General features: G+C 34.5%; 1 protein-coding gene across 2 annotated transcripts; it reads left to right on the top strand.

Moving 5' to 3' along the window:
- The first annotated feature begins 1,453 nt into the window (after positions 1 to 1,453).
- Positions 1,454 to 22,876, top strand: ptpn6 (protein tyrosine phosphatase non-receptor type 6). 2 transcript variants are annotated; one of them, XM_051865205.1, is made up of 17 exons: positions 1,454 to 1,669; positions 1,871 to 2,025; positions 2,256 to 2,284; positions 3,084 to 3,206; positions 4,825 to 5,019; positions 9,589 to 9,769; positions 12,409 to 12,525; positions 13,077 to 13,208; positions 14,297 to 14,393; positions 14,874 to 14,953; positions 15,075 to 15,221; positions 15,477 to 15,611; positions 16,169 to 16,323; positions 18,807 to 18,874; positions 19,703 to 19,854; positions 21,725 to 21,798; positions 22,424 to 22,876. In XM_051865205.1, exons 3-17 carry the CDS (start codon positions 2,277 to 2,279, stop codon positions 22,524 to 22,526), a joined length of 1,767 nt encoding a protein of 588 aa, XP_051721165.1. In that variant the 5' UTR covers positions 1,454 to 1,669; positions 1,871 to 2,025; positions 2,256 to 2,276; the 3' UTR covers positions 22,527 to 22,876. The 2 variants fall into 2 exon arrangements, with proteins under 2 accessions (XP_051721165.1, XP_051721163.1); XM_051865203.1 differs by lacking the exons at positions 1,454 to 1,669; positions 1,871 to 2,025; positions 2,256 to 2,284 and having other exon boundaries at positions 3,073 to 3,206.
- Positions 22,877 to 23,462: the final 586 nt, after the last annotated feature.

Below are 23,462 nucleotides of genomic sequence, written 5' to 3' on the forward strand. Positions count from 1 at the left end.
GATATGTTTTGTTATTTTATCAGTGTAAATTAACTTGAGAAGACTGATCTATGAATTTTTAGAAATATATTTTACTTTATTTATTTATTAGTCTAGTCTAGTTTTTTGGACCCTGTCCTGCTTGATGTTAGATTCAAGACAGTGTTTCTGTTCTGTGGTGCTATATGGCTCTCTATGATCCAAATTATAATCCAACCACATTATCAAGCCCAGAGTCTGTAATTAACTGCTGTGGTGGTCATTCCACACCACAAGTAAAAGATACCTGCTTACAGCCGCAACTTCAAGAGTTCAAGTTAGAAGTGTAATTAAAGCGGATAAAGTGTTTGGAAAAAAAAAAAAAAATAATGCAAGATGTAGTATTTCTGTTTTGACCAAGTGTCAAATGGCAAGGTGTTTCCAGAAATGTGTGATTAGGTTTAGGATGTTTGATTTTTAATGTCCTTATTCAACACAGACAGCTGCAGGTGCTGCTAAATATCTTTTTATCTGGCTGTGTATTTGTAAAAATGGTTCTAAGTTACCGGTAACTATAGAAAGAGCCACTTAGAGAAGCTTTTGAAAAACATTTTATGTGGTATCGTGAAATTGGATCTTGGTCTTTGCATGTATTCAAATGTTATATCTGTAACCTAGAGGCTAGATGGATAATATTTGCAAGGGAAAAATCCCTTTCCCTTTCTGAATAGACTTTTAATCTTAATGTATTTTAAATTTTGTCAGGCAAAGGTTTTAACCCTATATTTTTGGGGGTCAGTGAGAGTTTAATGTTTTTATTTGGCTAGGATGTGTTACATTGATCAAAAGTCACAGTAAAGACAAAACGATTTCAAATAAATGTTGTTCTTCTGAACTTTCTATTCGTCAAAGAATTCTGAAGAAAAATGTATCACAGTTTCCAGAAAAATATTATTGAACACAACTGTGATAGCAATTATGATGTTTCTTTAACACCAGTTAAGCAAATTAAAATGATTTCCAAAGGATCATGTGACACTGAAGACTGGAGTAATGGCTGCTGAAAATTCAGCTTTATCAAAGGAATAAATTACATTTTAAAATTGTAATAATTTAACAGTTATTTTAAACTGTAATAATATTTCACAATATTACTGTTAGTACTATGAACATATAAATGCAGCCTTGGTAGGCATGAGATATTTATTTCAAAAGCATTAAAATATCGTTCTGACCTCAATTTTGAACAGTATAGCTTGTACATTATAAAAATTAAGTAATTTTATTTTGTTTTAAATTAAGTATTAAAGAAGGCACTTTAAATTTTAGGGTTATTTGTTTATATTTGGGTTTTTTTTTATTTTGTTTGTTTGTTTGACCATGCTGGCCTTGTAGTATATTAAGGGAGTTTCGTTTATACCTTAGGCTATTTTTATGGAATAATTGTGTAAATTATGCAATTACCACACCATAACATATACCTTGCTGCCTCATGTCTCTCTCTCTCTCTCTCTGTCTCTCTCTCTCTCTGAGTGTGTGTGTGTGTGTGTGCGTGAGGTGAAAGTCTGGAAACAAGGAAGTGCAATGTACACTAAACAAAATGGACTTTAACTGTCAGTCTCGATAACACCCAACCTGTGAAATCAACCTGCAAGAAAAAAGAAATAAATGATAGGAAGCAAGAGAAGTATATTCAGAAGCTGTAAGAGGGGTAATTTGCATTTCATTGTTGTTTTTGTTATTTTGCTCAGCCTTTAGTTCCTCTATTTGTCTCTTGCAGTTTCAAATGGTGAGCTGGAAGTTTGTCTGGATTAGTTCTTGACTAAAAGGTCTTGAAGAACCAGAAAATTTAACCTGACATCTCTGTATCTTTCTCTGCCTCTCTTGTTGCTTTCACTGTTTTATAAACAAGCCACAAAAAGGAAGGAAGAAGTTTGTAACAGTGCAAGAGAGTGAGAAAGGGAGGGCCATACGAAAGGCTTATATACTCTGTCAGGACGACCTTCTCTTCAAAGCATCGAAAACACTGTTTACGTTTCGAGAGAGAAGGAGAAGCAGAGAAGGCAGGTATGAAGCCGCTCGACAAATGATTATGGGCTGTGGTTGGTTGTGTGGAGGGATGTCACTGCACAAGTTATAGAAGAAGGGAGGCAAATGGAAAAGTAGAGGATGAGTGCAGTCATATGACACGAAGAGAAGAAGACTGTTCTTTACAGCTCTGGATTATGTTTATGCATGTGTCATATTTATTACAATATTAATGTGAATATTCAATTCTTTTTCTTTTTGGCTGGAAGAGGAACATTTGAAATAGGAAGATGGTTCGGTAAGTTGAGAGTCTCTCTTGTTCCAATCTTGTTCAACTCATCATCTTCCCTTTTTCAGTTTTGCTACTCTTAAGTTTTGCACCATAGACTCTTAACTGGGTGTTTTGCAATGTTTTAAAAAGGCTTTTTTTTTTTTTTTTTTTTTTTTTTTTTCCTGCAACTGCAAAGTGCAAGGTGTATTTATTTTGATGCATGCCTGGGTTTTGCGTGCATTTCTGCAAATGCACTTGGTGGTTTGGTAGGCCTTGTTAGAGTGTGCTTGTTTTTGCATGTGCTTCACCATACCACAAATGATCATTATACATCATTTTAAATGAAAACATTAATTAGCGTTTGCCTATTTGCTTTTGAACAGCACTGTATCGCCTCTGCACACGTATAAATATATATAGACTAAAAAAAGTATTTGGACACTTTTCTAAAAGCATGAATGTTATTGCATTACAAATTTTGAAATCATTTGGGTCAAATGATGGTAGTGGTTTTCTTAGAAATAATTTCACTTTTCTGAGCCATTTTTGCATTTAAATTTGACCAACCATGATGGCGATGTATGAAGTCAGTTTCCCCTCGAGTCCACACAGGTGTTCTAAACCACAGGTGTTCATCACATTAACTATGCATATGTTACACCTAACATTTGACTGCCACAGTGTCCAAATATTTATTTATATATATATATATATAAAAATTTTGGCTTGCATACACTTGTCTACGTACGATATGTTGTGTGACGGCACTTGTGTAAAATTTTATATTTTTATCATATTAACATTCTCTTATTTACATGTTAAACAGGTGGTTCCACAGAGATCTGTCTGGAATAGACGCAGAGACCGTTTTGAAGACCCGAGGCGTCCATGGCAGCTTCTTGGCCCGACCCAGCAAGAAGAATGTGGGCGATTTCTCCCTGTCTGTTAGGTACAGCACTTTTTGTCTGATGATATGATAAAACTGTCAATTTTTAGCCTCTTTTTGTACCACTGTCATTTAGAGGTGAAAATTTGGTTCAGAGGATAAGCTGAGGTCAGATTGGGCGACAGATAGCCTTTACAGCTTTCCACTACTATGTGCTCTAGTTATGAAAAGAAAGCTCCCTGTGTTGGCTAAAAAAAAGAGAAGAAAAAAAAAACTTTTACTGAATGTTTCTGTGTTGGACTGGTTTGAGAATCATCTTTGTTCCTCTGATTTTCTGACCGTGTTTATTTCTAGAGCTTGTCAGACAACATTTTATACTCCTCTTTAAACCAATTATTTGATTTTTTTTTATTGGTATAGATAACAAGCAGTTATTTTTTCTCGTCACAGACATCACACAATGAGCGAATAAAAATTTAATTATATGTGGTGTTAATTTGGTTCTGTATTTATATATTGTACATCACTTTTTGTCTCGTTCTTTTCAGAAGTGTGGGTTGTGGTTTTCTGACCTTAAAATATATTAATGGACAAATATTTTCATGCAGTCACATACATGTATAACTGATTTTAATGTACTTTCTTAAACCTAAACCTTTTTCATGCACCTGTCATCTACAGTTCACTTCACACAACAGTACGAGAAAAACTTTTACTAATTCGCACATTTATTTTTTACAACATCTATAGGCTGATAAGTAGAATTGTCTGCGATTTGTGACTTGGATGTTGTCACGTAACGATTTGACGTTACTAAATGCCAGCCTAAAGTCAGGTCGTTTTTAAAGGGTAAAGATCAGTGTCAGTAGCTCAATTTGGCACATAAAGTGCCACACGATTGTGACAATCATATTGACTTCTATTCTGTTCCGTTCTGTACAGATAAACATATTTAGAGCAAATTCAAGAATACTTGTTTAAACTTACATGTTTTCATATTTGCATGTAGTCTAGAATTAATCTTCTTTCATTTTTGATATCAAAAATCTGTTGTGGTTGCATGCTTTTATGAAGGCACCTTTATTTATTAACCACATTTGTAGTTGTAGGATTTTAAGTCTTTAATTAATAGGCTATTATAAAGCTGACAGTACAGTGTAGGGAGAGAGAAAGGGAATGGGAATGACTCTGATCGGGTCGGGTTTGAATCTGCATTCCCATAAGTCCATATATGTTACTAGTATGTGTCCTAATTAATGTGCCACAGTTCAAAATCACATAACCACCAAAGTTGGTTTGCTGGCATACTTGAACATAGCAAATTTTTTTGAGAAGGTATTGAATCATTCAAAACTACAAGCCTGAGGAAACAGAATTGGGTAATAAATATCTATGACGGAAAATATTACTGCGATCCTTTGTGAATAAGCCTTCAAGTCAAGTAATTACTACACACATACAGTTTCTACACACTTTGCGAAGTTACTATTACTCCATTTCCTGCAACATTACGATGTTTTTTGGATTTCGGCCTCTGAAAGAAACAACTAATTTATATATAGGGTCCTAAATGAATGATTTTCAGATGCCATTCATATGATGAATACTAAGTCAATAACTAGAAATTTAATTTTACTGAGCATGATGCATCATCAATCCCATTTTCTTCTCTTCCTCTCAGAGTGGGGGAAATAGTCACACACATTAGGATTCAGAACACAGGTGATTATTATGACCTGTACGGCGGGGAGAAGTTCGCGACATTAGCCGAGTTGGTGGAGTACTACACTGGAGATCACGGAACTCTACAGGATAAAGATGGGACCATTATTGAGCTCAAATACCCATTAAACTGTTCTGATCCCACCACTGAGAGGTAAGCCATCATATTTGACCCTGCATCCTGGAGATGTCGGGGTGAATTTACAAAATTAACTAAAGCAAATAACTAATACAAGCTGTTTTATTTGATTTTGGCGAGGCCATCATTGATTTAAATTGTTTGTCAGACTGTAAAGTCTTCTGTGACGTCATTACCATTAGAGGTCTTCAGGATGAGTTTCATCTCTATTTTGCCAATGCACATACTGTACTATAAAAATTGTGTGTTAGCATGATAAAAACACTTACTAACCTTGTCTATGCAAAGCTATCCATTTTCTTAAAATGTCATGACCATGTAAAATATTCAGATTATGACGTTTACATTGGTATTTACTGTTCGTATCCACCATATCCCAAATAACGAGGCCCCCCACACATATAGTAGATGCACATTATTTTGATACTGATTATATTTAAATATGTAACATCAGTTATTCACAATGGTTGCAATCATGGCATTTGCAGTTGTTTATGAAGTTAGGTTGTTATTTTTTCCACAACAGCTGGTGGGTAAAAAGTTTAAAGTGAAAATTCAAAATGTCAGAATGTAATATTTCCATGTCTCGCATTATGCAACTTCATTGATCGATGTTAAGCTTAATGCAGATACGCATAGTGCTATTGGGGTAATTTCTGTATGCAAATTTATATTCAGATTACTACCATAGTGGACCCAGTAGTCAAATTATTGCTGTCCACGTAAATATAGCCACTGGCTTTACTTGTCTTTTTGAAGAATTTCTAGGACAGGGAAACTCAGTAATTTGCTTCATAAGGCTAAGAATTTACATGTTTTATTTTTTACAACTAATATACAGTGTTGATATTATTTAAAGGACTTTTTGCTGCTTTGCACTTTTGGAGAGTGTTTCTGAGTTTTGTAGTTTAGCAGTGGTATTTCATGTAAATTTATCTGGTCAAATGCTGTCATGCTAACTGAGAGCTTCTGATTTTTTTGTGTGTGTGGCAAATAAATACTATGCTAGCTACACTGCAAACTAACAAAAATGGTTAACTACATAGCTTCAATGTAATTAGCTTTTTTTGTTAGTGGCTAGTGTGGCTACCTACTTTTAAATAGCATGTAATGTAGCTTAAAAGCAAAACAACAACCTGCTAATAAATAGAAGCTAAATACATTAAAGCTGTGTAGTTAGCCACTTTTTGTTAGCATATAAACAAAAACAAGATAAATTACTAGTTTGACTGTTTTTGAACTACTTTAAATTTAATATATATATATATATATATAACAATGAAGCTTGACAGGTAGCTTCCCCAACACTGGTTGCTACAGTATGGCAAAATGTTAATGGCAAATGAATGGAAAAGTTGTGGAATGATACACATACCTGTAATATTGCCACTGTAAAATTGTGCCCTAAGACAAAATGTCGTCTCAGAGGAGTCCGTCCCTGCTGTTGATGTATTGATAAAAGTATCACATGATCAGTAATTTTATCACACATTGGAATTCTTCCACATTCTACTTTCAGTTACATCAGAAACTGAGGAACAAAACTTGATTCAAATCTCCAAAATTCCTTCCACCGTTGACATTAATCTATTAAATTAAGAGTAAAAACCCCCAACAGCAGCAGATTCACTTAATTTAGCAAGAGACTTGTTAACATCATCAGCAAGTATAAACCATTTAACAGGGTCTCTTTTGCATTTTGATTACACTGAATTTCCATTGAATGACAAGCACTGGAAAATGCACCTTATCTGTATATTGCGGGTATATCTGGATATATCTTATTTTGTTGTCTGTGCAAAAATTATCTTTATGGTGCAAAAAAATTAAAAAATAAAATAACACATATAGGGCACATATAAGGTTTCAAGATTCATTTTTTTTTTTAAATATGCATATACAGTATAAGACAGGGAAAAAAAGGGACAATAATTCACTAAATTAAAGATTGGCTAAATAAAAATGCAGCTGATTAATCTAATGATTATTAATCTAATGATTAATACAGTGTAAGGAAAAGTGAATTATTATAATTAAATTATAATTATTATAAATATAGTAAATTAATTAAAGTAAATGTTTGCAAGTGCAAATGTCTAAGACTGTTAGGAAAATGTCTATTTTGCATTCTTTTAACTAAATACTTTTTTAAATTACAAATTATTATATTATATTATATTATATTATATTATATTATTACGTGCATACCCATTTGAGTGAAATGTTGAATTGAATTTCAAAATGTCTTAGTATTTAGTTTGTCCCTTTTTTATTTGACAGTAGCACTTGAGTTGCTTGAGCTCCACAAACCTGATGATCATGTCCTCATTGATCCAAAGAACATATTTTATTTCAATAAAAGCAAGACAATCTAACGTCTGTGCAAAGATCACATGATCAATGTCACAAATTTGCATTGATTAGTGACTTAAAAATGTGTAAAGACTTTTTTATTATTATTCATTCATAATGTTGTTTTATTTTAATGTTTATAATGCTAAAACTAGATTTTAAATCCCACAATTCAGTGTTGCCTTTTTGATCCCATAGTTTCTCCATCTTGGTCACTGATTTCTATATAAGCTCTTTATCTCATATTTAAGCATGAATTGCAGACATAGTCTGCGCCTCCCTCTGCCATGTGTCTGACTTCCTCTTCTCAACTGCGGTTGGAAACTTTAGTTTTGACACATTTGCAAACAGTGACCAGACCCATTCAGCCCTTCCTTCATCTCTCTGCTGTCTCTCTTTGCTCTCTGTCCCCCACCCTTTGGTCTATCTCTTTCTCTTTTTTGGTCATGCTAATGATGAGCTCTTTGATGGGTGTTGTTTAACGGACAGAGAACATGCAGTATACATACTGAAGTCACAGCCAAACTCAGTGTGACAATTTTCTCCATTTTTGCACCTTAAAAATGTTACAGTGGGCTTACTATGTTTACTTGCTGTGAACTGCTCCAAAAGTGTTTTTTTTTTTTTTTTTTTCACTTTTTTCTGGCATTTTCTAGAAGTTAGAGATATTTAATAGAAAGTTCACCTAAAAAATACCATTCTGTCATCATTTACTTACCAAACCTGTATGGGGCCGTTCACACAGAATGCATTTTTTCATTCCACTGCGCTACTTTTCCATTGTTTTTCAATGCAAACACGCTAGACGGATGTCTTTAACTGTTGCTCTTGTGTCTTAAGTCTTATGCAGTGTCTCGCGGATGGCATGTTCTAAAAACTTTGGCACTCAAGTTAAAAGAAGTTCAACTTTTAACGCTTTTTTTGTTCCACTAACTTGCATATCGCATTTTTAACAGCAAAAACATGTTCTGTGTGAACTTAGCTCTATTTCTATTTCTAGCTCAATTTCTTCTGCATAACACAAAGATTTATGTTTGAGGTTTCTACTGTTTTTGTAACAGTTTTGTAACAAATTTGGACCCCACTGACTTTCATTGTAAGGGCAAATGATTATGTTTAAAGTGACTTTATTTTTGAAAAGAGCAGAATTTGTAATGCTATTTTACCATAATTGCCTTACAAATGTAGAAAATAGTCACCACAATACAATAAGTGTGCATGATGCTGTTTCTTTCTATGCCGAAAGATGATGTTCTCAAGTCTATCATGTAAGTTGTGATAGATTTGGAGTCCTTCACCTCCGTCCCGTGACAGTTTTGCAGCATCCCTCCGCCACCATAACGTCTCACTCTTGGCTGGTTCCTTTCCCAGTCAAGGATGGGGGGGTCCTCTGGGTTCCGGCCAAATTCCGAGCCCTCCGACAGCCACCAAATATACATACATTACCATATCTGATTACATGTACGCGTGAACTTGTGAAATGTTTAATGTTAGAGTTAGTTTCATTGATAATGCATGAAACTTTGATCACAAGTCTAGTCTCAAATTGATAACATAAAAGAGCAGAGATCTAGATCCCTTCATAGAGGAACATTTTTTTTAAAAAACATTTTTTTCTTTTTATAATTATTCAGAGGCATCAAAATCTACAACGGCGGTTGTAGTTGACAGAGAGCAATCATGGAAGAACCCCCAGAAAGGCGATTTAGCAAGTGTTTTTTTCTCAAGAGAACAGAGAAGGAAGGACAAGCTAAAAATACACCAAAGTCTCGAGTCAAGAAATCTTGTCATCAGAAAATTTTCCGACCGCAGTACAGGAAGCTGAGATGTAGAAATTGAGAACTGAGTCCAATTGTTAGTTCACATTTTAGTATGCTAGAGTGTGAGGACCACCGAATTTTTGTGTTGTGATCCAAAATTGCTAATAAATATTTGCAAACTGGAGATACATACGTGACACGATAAATGTTCAGCCTCATGTTTTTGTTTTTATGGCTACAGTGGTTTGTGGTGCAGCTGCATTGGCCCTAGTTTTTATTTTTATTTTTAGACACTATCATTCTCTAAATACCTTGACTGGTTTGTTTGCGTCAGAGACTTTAATTACCTTGAATTATGTTTGCAGGAAATACTAGTTTTACTATTTAATAGATTCTATTGTGAGAACATCTAATATCTAGTACCACAATAGTATCACAATGACTTTTTCCCCTTTTGTATTTGTATCTTCAGGTGGTACCATGGCCACCTGTCAGGTCCAAATGCTGAGAAGCTGATCCGTGAGCGTGATGAGCCCGGGACGTTCCTGGTGAGGGAGTCGCTCTCTAAACCAGGAGACTTTGTTCTGTCTGCGCTTACCGATGAAATGACCAGTTCTGGTAGGAGGGTCTCCCATATCAAGATCATGTGCAAAGTAAGTGTATGTGCTCATACATGTATGATTGTTGTGAGTCAAAAGTGTTTGTTTTGCATTAATTTTAATAGCAAGAATCTGTACTGAACGTGAACTTAGAATATAGTACTTCATACAGTAAGCTTGTTTCATGTCCAATAATTAATAATTTGGACAATATCAATATAAATCCTTATTTCTTTGTGTAAATGCAATTATTGCAATTATTATTGAAGATGAGCAATTATTAATAAAAATACTAATTGCAATAAAAATAGCTAATTTATAAATAGCTCAATAGTCATGAATTCTTTTTTTTATTTAATGATTTTTTTTCTTTTCATTTTTGTGTTGTGCCTTTTCAATGCAAAGCATCACAAAATGAATAGGATTTATGCTAATATTGTTCAAAACTTCACACCTAGAGTGTTTACATACTTTCGGAGGGCACTGTACATACATGAGATACATATTTTATAACATGAATGGCTAATTTAGATGGTAAACCGCTAAAATATTTAGCTGAATATGTACTTTTGTATAGATCTTAGCACCTTGATCAATGTTGTTTGAATGGAATTATTAAAATACCAAAAAAATACTAAAAAAGTTTTACTTGCATAACAGGAAACACGTACACGACATGTGTACACATTCACATTCACACAGTTTGACTTACATACACATAAACATGTTTGACATACTTACGCATATGCACAGCATAGCATTTAAATACAAATAGAACACACAGCATGACATCAATACACACATTTGCACTTACCTGAAAAACGCGACTGAACTTTGAGTCATGGGTGTGCTGGATGGCAACGGGGGTGATCATGCCCACTCTGGGCTCTAAATAAGCATTATTGTTTTGCTGTTTAAATGAATGCTAGAAGATTATGACCAAGGGAAAATCAGGTCACTGCCTGTCGATTGTTAATTTATTCCACTGGTATGTGCGTATGTGTATGTGCATTAGTGAGTTTCAAAGGGCACAAAATGCCATCGTTGCATTGTTGCCCTGTGAGCTGATTAACAGAACAAACAGTGTTCTGTGAAGACGGTTCTAATCAGCTCAGAGAACCAAACAATGCAGTTAAGGCCTAAAACGTCTTAAACCAGCCTATGTTAACCCCTAGTTTATCCAAGAAGTTGTAAGCCCTTGTCAATGGACAGCTTCTGTTTTTAATCTGACTCAAAGACACAGAAAGCTTTCGGTGTCACCATTTTGGTGATGGTATTTAAGGTTTAATGAAAGCACATTCTCACAGGTTGTACAATAAGAGTAAAATCTGAATGACCATTCTGTATTAATTTTTAATAAGAATAGCATAAGCTAACTTTTAAAGCAAAACAATTCATAAAAAGTTTGGTTAGTTTTTAATTATAAAACCCATATGCTTTGCAAAATTAAGACAAAATGTATTTGGACATTTTCCAAATGTGATGAATTACACCAGTGACAGGAGCTAACTTCAAACCAAAATCCACTAAAAATGACCTTGGGACATGTTAGTTAAAAGTAATTGTGAAAATGGGATATAAATTATTATTATTTGCTATAATATTATACATACATACACTACCATTCAAAAGTTTGGGATCAGGAAGATTTTTAATGTTTTTAAAAGAAGTTTCGTCTGCTCACCAAGGCTGCATTTATTTAATTAAAAATACAGTAAAAACAGTAATATTGTGAAATATTTGTTTGAAATAGTGTTTTCTATTTGAATTCTGATTTTATTCACGATACGACAAATGTAATTTATTCTTGTGTTGGCAAAGCTGAATTTTCAGCATCAGCATCAGATAAATGCTGTTCTTTTGAACTTTCTATTCATCAAGGAATCCTGAAAAAAAAAAGTACACAACTGTTTTCAACATTGATAATAATAAGAAATGTTTCTTGAGCAGCAAATCAGCATATTAGAATGATTTCTGAAGGATCATGTAACACTGAAGACTGGAGTAATGATGCTGAAAATTCAGCTTTGCATCACAGGAATAAATTACATTGTAAAATATATTCAAATAGAAAACAGTTATGTTAAATTGTAATAATAATTGTAATAATATTATTATTTATTATTATATTATTTATTTATTATTATTATTTTACTGTCACTGGTTTAAACAGTAATATTACTATTTTTACTATATTTTTACTTAAATAAATGCAGCCTTGGTGAGCAGACGAAACTTCTTTTAAAAACATTAAAAATCTTACCGATCCCAAACATTTGAACAGTACTGTACATACATACATACATGCATGCATACATACATATAACATTTGTGCTAAAATATAAACAAATAAAACTGAAAATGTTTGTTGTTTTGCTTACATTATAGCTTATTACAACATAAATATTTTCCAGATAATCTTTCAATAATTTAGCTTCAGTACAATGACAAATAAAAGATCATTATTTAATTTGTAAACAGCATATTGCCTGTATAATTTCACAATTACTGTTTTGTTCACACAGTATAAATGTGTCAAAATACAAAGCATGTCTTGTCTTTATATTTTAATAATAAGTATTATCTGGGGGTCCCTGGCATCAAGTGAAGGTGCCACTGAACCTCATGTTACCCTTGTGTAGGAATCCGAGTGACTGATTAACTCTTAATTTCTTATGCATGTTTATTTTCAGAATGACCGCTATACAGTTGGTGGTAAAGAGATTTTTGACAACTTGACAGACCTCGTGGAGCATTTCAAACGCACTGGTATTGAGGAGTTGTCTGGGACAATGGTTTATCTCAAACAGGTAAAGAACATTTATATCCAGGGGGTTTTCATACCAAAGTGTGTTAAATCTCTTAAATGTCAAGCAAGCGTGCAGCTAAGCACTAGCAGCTAATCAGCTTCTGGTATTAAATGCAGCACAGTGGGTATTGACTGTGTTAGGTTTGGTCACATTGAATTATACATTTTGAGATATTTGGCTGAACTGATTTGATTTAAAAAATGTAAGAAAAACAGATTTGGTTAATTGTGACCATATGGATAAGTTGCTGTTATAGTGATGTGCTATTACTTTTATAGTGGCTTTATGATGAGTATCTGTTCTGCTGAAATAAAGAGATATGACTGGAAAATATCTATGAAACTGAGTAATATACTTTATAGTGTGACAAAATGGCAAATTACAAAAAACTGTGGGAAGCACCTTTAATGTTGTGATTAATATTCGCCCTTTCTGTCTGTCTCTCTCCTCCTTTCTGTCTGTCTCTCCTCCTTTCTGATGTCTTGATATTTGTCTTGTTATTTTCCTTTTTTTCATTTGTTTTGATGTTTACCCACCTCTTTTTCCCCCAGCCTTATTACTCCACAAGGTTGAACGCAGCTGATATTGAAAGCAGAGTAAAGCAGCTCGACCAAACCTCAGAGAGGGAGAACATGGATGGGGCCGATAAAAAATTAAAAGCTGGCTTCTGGGAAGAGTTTGATGTGAGTGACCTGTTTAAAGGTTATTCACTACCTGCTGTAGATGAATCACAAGTTCTTCATGCATTAGAAAACTACATTTTATGTGCCCATTGTGTGATTTATTTGGAAAATAACTGTATTCTTGGAAATAGTGCAGTGCTACTCAAATCTTAGCGCTTAATATTCTGCTTTTCATTTAAAAGAGCTGATTTTATACTAGAACATACTTGCATATTAGCTGGACCAGCCAGAAAAATACATTTAAAAAATAAAAAGTGATTTGAGCTAAAAAAAGATCGTATTTGTGATATAAATTTTGTCTGATTTTATTGCTGATTGGAAATGTTATTGAATTGAAATCTTTAGCAGTTTTAAAGATTTCAGTCTTTACCAATGAATGTATTGACTTGTCAAGGAGAAACCACAATAAAAAAAAAAAACACCAAAATAAATAAATAAACATGCACATAAATAAAATAAAATAAAATAACAATTTTAAATTAAATTAAATTAATTTCAATTCAATTCTTTGGATTAGGCCTAGGATTCCCACACAGTGAGAGTTCTGAATGATTCTGTGGTAGTTTTGGGTTTGTGGGCCGGAGTTATTCCGTTCACACCTCCTAACAGTAGCCTGTCGTCTGTTAGGCCACAACAGAGGGTCTATTTCCCACTCAACAAAATCCGTTTGCCTTTGACCAACTTTTTGTTCTACTAAAGTAATCAGATCTCATGAGATAACTGATTATTTTGATTTATTACTTTAAAAACATTTTTTACATAAATGACAAAACGACATAGTTTTAGCAGCAGCATCTCCTTAGTTATGAGTCTGATTAAAGAAAATGCATGCATTTTTACAGCCCGTTTTAGTACTTATAACACTTGGTACAGGATTGCAAAAAGAATTTGATCAGCTTGTTCTAAAATTAGTGTGTTCGTACTTAGACGTAGACGATCTCTGGTCGTAGTAAGGTTAGACCACAGGAGCCAAACGGTCGTTCAGAGCCACTCTCAACAGGCAGGATGTGGTCACGTGTACTTTCTGTCTTAATTTCCCTTACTGTCTGCGCTATTTTTGATCTATAAATCTATTTTTCTGCTCGCAGGCGCTGCAGAAGTTGGAAACCAAGGTAACGAAGAGCAGAGATGAAGGAATGAGACCAGAAAATAAAAGCAAAAACAGATACAAGAACATCCTTCCCTGTGAGCAATAAATCTGATCACACTACAGTACTTCTTTCAAAAATGTACACCCTAAAAAATGCTGGGTTGTTTCAACCCTTGTTTAAACCATTGGTTAAAATCTTTAAATAACATTTTTAAACCCAACAGATCCACAGTCCATATTTAACCCAAACATAGGGTGAAACAAGCCAGCATTTTTTAGGGTGTATAAATGAAATAAAAGTTTAGTAGTGATAAATTATTCAGACATTTTGACCTGAAAATGTGTTATCTGACATAATTAAGATTAATTTTTTCTGACACAGTTTAACTCTGAGATCTTGTCATATTTTATTACCATTTTTTAAAACTATAGTGAATAAACTGTATTAATGAATGAAATATTCAAGATGTCTGAATAAATTTTGGTTTGACTGTATATATTTAAGGGGTGTCCTCAAAATTTTGGCCATCTTGTTATTTACAAATAATAAGTATTCTAATTTCTTCTCTTTTCAGTTGATGACACTAGGGTTATCCTGCAGAATGCTGATCCCAATGTTGTTGGCTCTGATTACATCAATGCCAACTATGTTGTAGTACGTCCACAACATAAATCACAACATAATCATAAATCTCTTAAATTACATCTTTAAAATGTCCCTTTTTAACCCTCTCTTTTCCATTGCTTTCTCTCTTTCTGTATGTCTGTGTTCACAGAACAAATTAATGGATATTAATAACCAGAAAGTTTACATTGCTTGTCAAGGCTGCCTCGCAACAACTGTAGGCGATTTTTGGCAAATGGTCTGGCAAGAAGAGTCACGAGTAATCGTCATGACAACAAGGGAGGTTGAGAAAGGACGGGTTAGTACTTGCTGACATTCATTCAGTTAATAATAATTGTTTTATTTAGATTTTTTTAATTAAATGTAGTAACTGTTATTAATGAAAAAATGGACTTCTCATTTATGTAATTCAGTAATGTCTTCTGGCTTAGTTTTCTATGTGAAACAGTACATAGCCTTGCTTTTAAAAAAGTAGAAAATCTCCTGATTTCAAAGGTAACATTTTATGTTCTTCTGACAACATAGAGTTATATTTTTTTGTTACCCTCTGCAGAATAAGTGTGTGCCATACTGGCCTACTCTTGAGGGAGAGTCAAAGGAAGTAGGCAGGTATATAGTGACGTTACTGGCTGAGAAGGATGCCACTGATTACAAGATCAGGGTGATGGAGCTCACAGCTCCACATCGGGTAAGGAAAGAGTCTTTTCAATACCTCTGTGTGAACATTCACACTAACACATTTCTGTGTACAGCACCTGTGGCCCAGATTCTGTCCCTATATGTCATTCTGTTCCATTGCATTTCATACCATCACCATCAACTGTATGAGGAAAACAGTATTGTGCCTTTAAAATGTGGCTCTTCTGTTATTAACAAATACAGTTGCATTATGGTTAAATCAACAGGTCAAAAAGTAAGACCATTTTAGGACTTAAGGTTTATGATTTTGAAAAAAAATGAAGAGCAAAAACACATGATGTAAAATTAAGGAAATTATTTCTTGAAACTTGAATGCCTTAAAATACTAAGAAATTTATGTACATTTAAAAATTTCGCTCACATTTTTACTATGGCAATATCATTTTATTTAAAAATGTAAGTAAAAAATGTTTCTTAAACCAGAAAGTTGGCACAAAGCATTTGATGATTATCATTTAAGCATAAATGCATGAATGCATTGCACATTATGATATGCGATTGATTCTCTTCCTTCATGTCTCTCACTCTTTACCTTTCTGATTCCAGAATGAGCCAGCTCGGACCATTTGGCACTACCAGTATTTGAGCTGGCCGGATCACGGCGTTCCGCAGGAGCCTGGTGGAGTGCTTAGCTTTCTGGAGCAGGTCAACATTAAACAGAGTGAACTGTCCTCGTCTGCACCCATGGTCATCCACTGCAGGTACTTCCTCACAATAACATCATCATCCACTTGGGGGCTTCATGAGCACAAGACAGGGATGTCATGCCTATTTCAGATGTCCATAAAATATTAGAAGAAAAGGTTCTATATAAAACCTGAAAGGGTTCTGTCAGGTGCTTCATATATAAAACCTTTTAGGGGTTCCCCTCATGGGATAATTTTATAGATTTAGTTTTAATTAACTAGTGTTGTTTTAATTATTTTTTTATTTTATTTTGATTAAATTTTATTAACTAAACAGCTCGTAAACATACTTTATCCCTAGAAAATATTAAAATAACATATTAAACATGAAAGTATTATGCAATCATTTAAGATAGGGGTGTCCAAACAAAGTTTCCTGTATGCCTAAAAACCTTGATTTGCTGGTTCAGGTGTGTTTAATTGGGGTTAGAGCTAAACTCTCCAGGACAGTGGCCCTCCAGGAGCAGGATTGGACACCCCTGATTTAAGACATTACTCCTTATGTACTGTAGATCCTTTTGGCATAAAGCGCTCTTTAAAATTGAGTCAAGAACCCTAGGGTTCTATATAGAACCCCATTGAACCTTTTATTCTAAAGGCCTATTCACACCAAGAATGATAATTCTAAAGATAATTATAACAATAACCCTATTAGCATCCACAGCAACACACAATATCGTTCTGTTTATTATAAGGGTGTTCTGTTAAAGGGTCAAGCTCTTTAAGTTAGATGGAATCTGATTAGCTGTCAATGTTTTTGTCATTTCTGAAAGTGATTCCAACAATATCGTTCCTCTGTGCCGTTATCATAATAGTTGCGGTATGGACTCTGCTATTCTTTTGCATTTAGAACGATTTTTAGAACTACTGTATATCTTTATCGTTATCATTATAGTTATCCTTGGTGTGCACAGGCCTTAAAGGTATAGTTCACCTAGAAATGAAATTTCTGTCATCATTTACTCACTGTCAAGTTGTTCCAAACCTGTATGAATTTCTTTCTTCTGCTGAACTCAAAAGATATTTTGAAGAATATGGTAACCAAACAGTTGATAGGCCCCATTAAAGTTAGTTCACTTTTAAATAAACTTTTGCTGATAATTTACTCACCTCCATGTCATCCAAGATGTCCATGTCTTTCTTTCTTCAGTCGAAAAGAAATGAAGGTTTTTGATTAAAACATTCCAGGATTTTTCTCCATATAATGGACTTCAATGGACACCAAACGGTTCAAGGTCCAAATGACAGTTTCAGTCCAGGCTTTAAACGATACCAGACGAAGAATAAGGGTCTTATCTAGCGAAACGATCGGTCATTTTCGAAAATTTTTTTAAATGTATATGCTTTATATAAACAAATGTTCGCCTTCTAAGTGCTTCCGCCAAAACCGCATTTCCGTATTCGCCAAAAAGTTTACGCTGTATATCCTACGCCTACCCTATTCAACTTACGGAAAAAATGTAACTGGCGCAGCGTTCGTTCCGTAAGTAGAATAGGGAAGGCGAAGGACATACAGCGTAAACTTTTTGGAGAATACGGAAATGCGGTTTTGGCGGAAGCACTTAGAAGGCGAACATTTGTTTATATAAAGCATATACATTTACATTTTTTTTCGAAAATGACCGATCGTTTCGCTAGATAAGACCCTTATTCCTCGTCTGGTATCGTTTAAAGCCCCTTGAAGCTGCACTGAAACTGTCATTTTGACCTTCAACCGTTTGGAGGCCATTGAATTCCACTATAAGGAGAATAATCCTGGAATGTTTTCGTCAAAAACCTTCATTTCTTTTCGACTGAAGAAAGAAAGACATGAACATCTTGGATGACATGGGGGTGAGAAAAATTATCAGGAAAAGTTTATTTAAAAGTGGATTAATCCTTTAACTTCCATGGTGTTTTTTTTTTTCATGTTACGGATGTCAATGGGGTCCATCAACTGTTTGGTTACCATATTCTTCAAAATATCTTCTTTTGTGTTCAGCAGAACAAAGAAATTCATACAGGTTTGGAACAACTTGACGATGAGTAAATGATGACAGAATTTTCATCTGAATATTCTTGATTTTTTTATGGACAGCATTCATTGATTGGTTTAAATGCCACTTGTTTAGTTTCACAAAAACCATCACTGGGAAAAGACATAATTCATCTTTTTTTCTGTTGGACTGGTCACTTGTTCTAAAAAGAAAAAACATATTTTATTTATTTTATACACAGTGAGAACAGTGTATTACATTTTATGTCATGTCTTGGCATGAAATGTAATACAAGCTGAAAAGTTTAAGCAGGGAGGTTTAGCCAGTAGTCACACCACTCAGCATGTAGCAATCACAGTACATGCTTGAACTTCTCATGACCCCTCACTTCCCACACTAAACCTTAAATGAATAGTTTGTTTAATCTTTAGTAACATGTGCTATGGGACATTCAGTGTCTCATGACCTCTACAAGCTGGAAGAGATAAATTCAATGTGTTGTTGCTCAATGTGTTTTGGCAGTGCTGGTATTGGACGAACAGGAACCATTGTGGTGATCGACATGCTTATAGACTCGATTGATGCTAAAGGTGAGTTTACCCTCTGTTGAGGTTTCTGAACCTGACTTTTACTGTGTAAAAACTGCTTTGTGAGGCTGTCAACAGTCAAAAGGCTGGAATCCGGAAGTTTGCTGGTTCATTCATCAGCTGATGCAAGATATTATTGCCCATCAGAAAAGCACTTAAACCCTCAAGGTTTTTCCCAGTAATACCTTCATGGTACCATTCTATGGCAACATCAAATGATAGGTTTGATCCCCAGGGAATGGATAAACTCATTAAATAAATACCTTGAATCTGCCTAATGCATAAATTCTCAACTAAATTAGTGTATTTAAGATGTTTTTACAGGCCACTGGAAATCCTAGGCAGTTTTTAATAAATTCCAGCTCTTAATGAGAGGTTTACAACTTTAAATAAGCACAAAAAATTCCTAGAGACAGGGTCAGTCCTGTTTCAATATTCATCTTCATCTCAAAACAATAATGAACGTTGCCATGACAAAACTCATTTTAGATCAGGACATGAAAAACGATAATCTGATCACAAATCAGCTCTCTCAGCAGGAGGCTCTCATTATAATTCATCATTTTTATTGCAACTTAGTGCAATCACATTGATTAAAGCATTATAACCTGTGAATGTCCTCAGGCTTTCTGGAATTTACGATGTTTGGCTAATATGCTTCCCTTCCAGATTACACAAATCAATAAAGTTAGTCTTATAATCTTATAATAGGCTTATTTTTAGTTGTTGCAACCACATTTCACATGGACACCTCAGGGTGACACTTTATCGTAGCTAACATAGTCACGATTTTTGAAAATGTTTCTGTTGTGAAAATGTTGTCTGTGTCAGGTTTGGACTGTGACATCGACATCCAGAAGTGTATTCAGATGGTTCGAGAGCAGCGGTCTGGCATGGTGCAAACCGAAGCCCAGTACAAGTTCATCTACTTGGCTGTGCTACAGTTTATAGACACGAATAAGGTCACACGAAGGGCTGTCATGGTAAGAAAATGGCTGAGGATCACGGTGAATGGTTTTTGAAATGAAATGAAGGGAATAATGGGAAATGAAGCCAGAAAGTTTGCATGAAAAATAATAAGATTTAGTTTGTGGTCAGTAAGATTTTTTAAAGGAATTATTACTCAGCAAGGAAGGAAGCATTCAATAGTTAAAATGTGATGGTAAATACAGTACATTTATAATGTTACATAAGATTTCTAGTTCAAGTAAATGATGTTCTTTTGAACTTTCTATTCATCCTATTTCTATATCCTATTTTTTAACTTTCTATTTCATTCTATTCATAAGAATCCTGGAAGAAAACTGTAGCAAGGTTTCTGCAAAAATATTAAGCAGCACAAATGTTTCTTGAGCACCAAATCAGCATATTAGGATGATTTCTGAAGGATCATGTGACACTGAAGACTGGAGTAATGATGCTGAAAACTCAGCTTTGACATCACCGGAATAAATTACATTTAAATTATATTAAAATAGTAAACAGTTACTTTAAACTTATTATTTCACAATATTACAATTTTTACAGAGACTTGATTCGAGACTTAAGAATCAAGAATCTTGCTGACCCAAAACTTTTGAACAGTAGTTTGTGTATATATACAGTGGGTACGGAAAGTATTCAGACCCCCTTAAATTTTTCACTCTTTGTTATATTGCAGCCATTTGCTAAAATCATTTAAGTTCATTTTTTTTCCTCATTAATGTACACACAGCACCCCATATTGACAGAAAAACACAGAATTGTTGACATTTTTGCAGATTTATTAAAAAAGAAATACTGAAATATCACGTGGTCCTAAGTATTCAGACCCTTTGCTCAGTATTTAGTAGAAGCACCCTTTTGATCTAATACAGCCATGAGTCTTTTTGGGAAAGATGCAACAAGTTTTTCACACCTGGATTTGGGGATCCTCTGCCATTCCTGCTTGCAGATCCTCTCCAGTTCTGTCAGGTTGGATGGTAAACGTTGGTGGACAGCCATTTTTAGGTCTCTCCAGAGATGCTCAATTGGGTTTAAGTCAGGGCTCTGGCTGGGCCATTCAAGAACAGTCACGGAGTTGTTGTGAAGCCACTCCTTCGTTATTTTAGCTGTGTGCTTAGGTTCATTGTCTTGTTGGAAGGTAAACCTTCGGCCCAGTCTGAGGTCCTGAGCACTCTGGAGAAGGTTTTCGTCCAGGATATCCCTGTACTTGGCCGCATTCATCTTTCCCTCGATTGCAACCAGTCGTCCTGTCCCTGCAGCTGAAAAACACCCCCACAGCATGATGCTGCCACCACCATGCTTCACTGTTGGGACTGTATTGGACAGGTGATGAGCAGTGCCTGGTTTTCTCCACACATACCGCTTAGTTTCTCTAAAATCCTCCACCTTCCCCAGCTCCACCTGTATAGATCTGCTATGGGTTATTGATATATGCTATTTGTGCAGCAGCACTATGTTTTACTTGCAGCAGCGTATCGGCGTATGTATTGGCAGTAGCAAGTTTTTGTACAGCAATAATCAGAAGCAGCAATAATCTACAGCAGCAGCAACGTAGCAGATCTATTCCGCCAAGACCAAATACTTTAACATTGTCATATCCATTTCCATGCTAACATCTTCCGGGAGTTGTCATGATTGAAAAAAAAAAAATATATATATATATATATTATATATATATATACACAGACACACACACACAGACACACACTTATAAATCTATTTGCCCTCAAAATGGTTCAGTTTATCTTATCAGTCAACACTGTAAAAAAGAAGATAAGATAAGACTGATATCCAGTTATCTGTGTCACCCATCTGTTGTATTCAGTATTGCTATTGATTTTTTTTTTTTTTGTCTACTTTCTGCTACAGGAAACCGAAACTGAATACGGAAACCTTTCAATTAATCCTAAACACCAGAAGGCCAGTCGCAAAGCCTCTGCAAAGTGAGTATACAACTGAGACTTCTGCTTCTAATGTATCCCCAAAAAATCCCACAAATGTCAGGAAACATTCCTCTCACATCCCTGTATCTTCCCCAAACCAATGACCACTTAAGTAGGCGGTTCAAAGATCTCTCAGTCACACGGCCATTCTGCTTACACAAGCTTTTTGGAAGCCTTAGAACCGTTGTGCAATATCACATTGAAAAAGAAATAGAAGGATTGAGTTGAATTGAGCATTTTATCTCAGATCTTGTATTGACCTGACCTTGCTCAAATCACCGTGAGTTGATCTAATCATTGGCTTACTGGACGATGTTTGGCAAGTCTCTCTTTCTCACATTTATGTGGTTTAGATCAGTTTTTAGCTCAAGGTGCAGACTAAAACATTAAAACGGCAGTAAACAGCAAATAATATGAGAAATTGTTAAAAACAACTAAGTATAATGGTATGATTTTCTACATATTCAAATCTAACTGCATTTAAATGAAAATGTGCATATCCAAGCATTGCAGTGGACTTCTTGTTTGTTACTCTAGAAGTTGGGAAGGTTATAATGATTGCTGTAAGTTAATGACTAATCAGTTATACTGAATTTTTTTTTTTTTTTTTTTTTTTTTTTTTCAGAAAAAATGATGATCTTTATGAGAATCTGGGAGCAAAGGGAAAGAAAGATGTCAAAAAGCAGAAATCGGAGGAAAAGAAGAGTGGATCTGTCAGGAAACGATAAAAATAACATGAAAATATGAGATTTAATTGTGCTTTGTAATTGTACAGCTAATTTTCAAAATACATTTTTAGCTGTTTTTCATACTGTTTAAAAGGAAACTGAGCCAGGGGTTTTACGAAGTTGCCAAATATTTGGTCTAACAAATATCTATCTAACAAATATTGCAATAGTTTTCACTGTGTATTTTTGTGTCATTTTTAATATTTGGTAAAAAATTGTTGTTAAAGTAAATTCACTAAGTTGTAATTGATATAAATCATCCACTTGTTCTCAGTTTTAATAAAAGTCAGAGTTATCCCTGGCCATTATGGTTATCTTCTATAATAAAATAAAGTTGTGTTTGCACAGAATGTTTAATTTTCCAGGATGTTATTGTAACAGTAAGGCAGAAAGGAAAGTTTGATGTCCTGGTGAGATGATACGCACAAACTCTGGCCTGATGCCAGTGAGAGGGACCCGTCTCATTCTTATTCTGTACATCAGAGAGCTGTACACATCAGGGTTGAACGTGGCCCTTGATCAGTGAACCCCATACAGGGCTGACCCCGTTTAACATCGAGGCACAGCGGGGAAAAACATTTGGAGAAATTAATGAACTTTACAGAGCACCACATGAGCAACAGAACAAAATGCGCCACAGAATATAATGTTATATTTCCAAAAAAAATTCCAAAAAATTCTCAATATATAAGTTTTAATTGTTGTATACATCAAGTTTAAATAGCCTAAGATTGCCTTGTTTTTTAAGTTTTAGGTTTTTTTTTTTACAATTGATTTTATTTCATGTTTATTTTATTTTGATAAATGAGTTGAGACCTCAGAATGGTTTTAAACTGTTTTTAGGTACATCTATCACCAAAGTATTTTGACCATGCATTAAATGCATTACTATTTCTAAAATTTTTAATTTGCTGATTAAAAAAAAAAAAAAAAAAA

This window comes from Ctenopharyngodon idella, chromosome 16 (genome assembly GCF_019924925.1).
Source record: "Ctenopharyngodon idella isolate HZGC_01 chromosome 16, HZGC01, whole genome shotgun sequence".
Taxonomy (NCBI): Eukaryota; Metazoa; Chordata; class Actinopteri; order Cypriniformes; family Xenocyprididae; genus Ctenopharyngodon; species Ctenopharyngodon idella.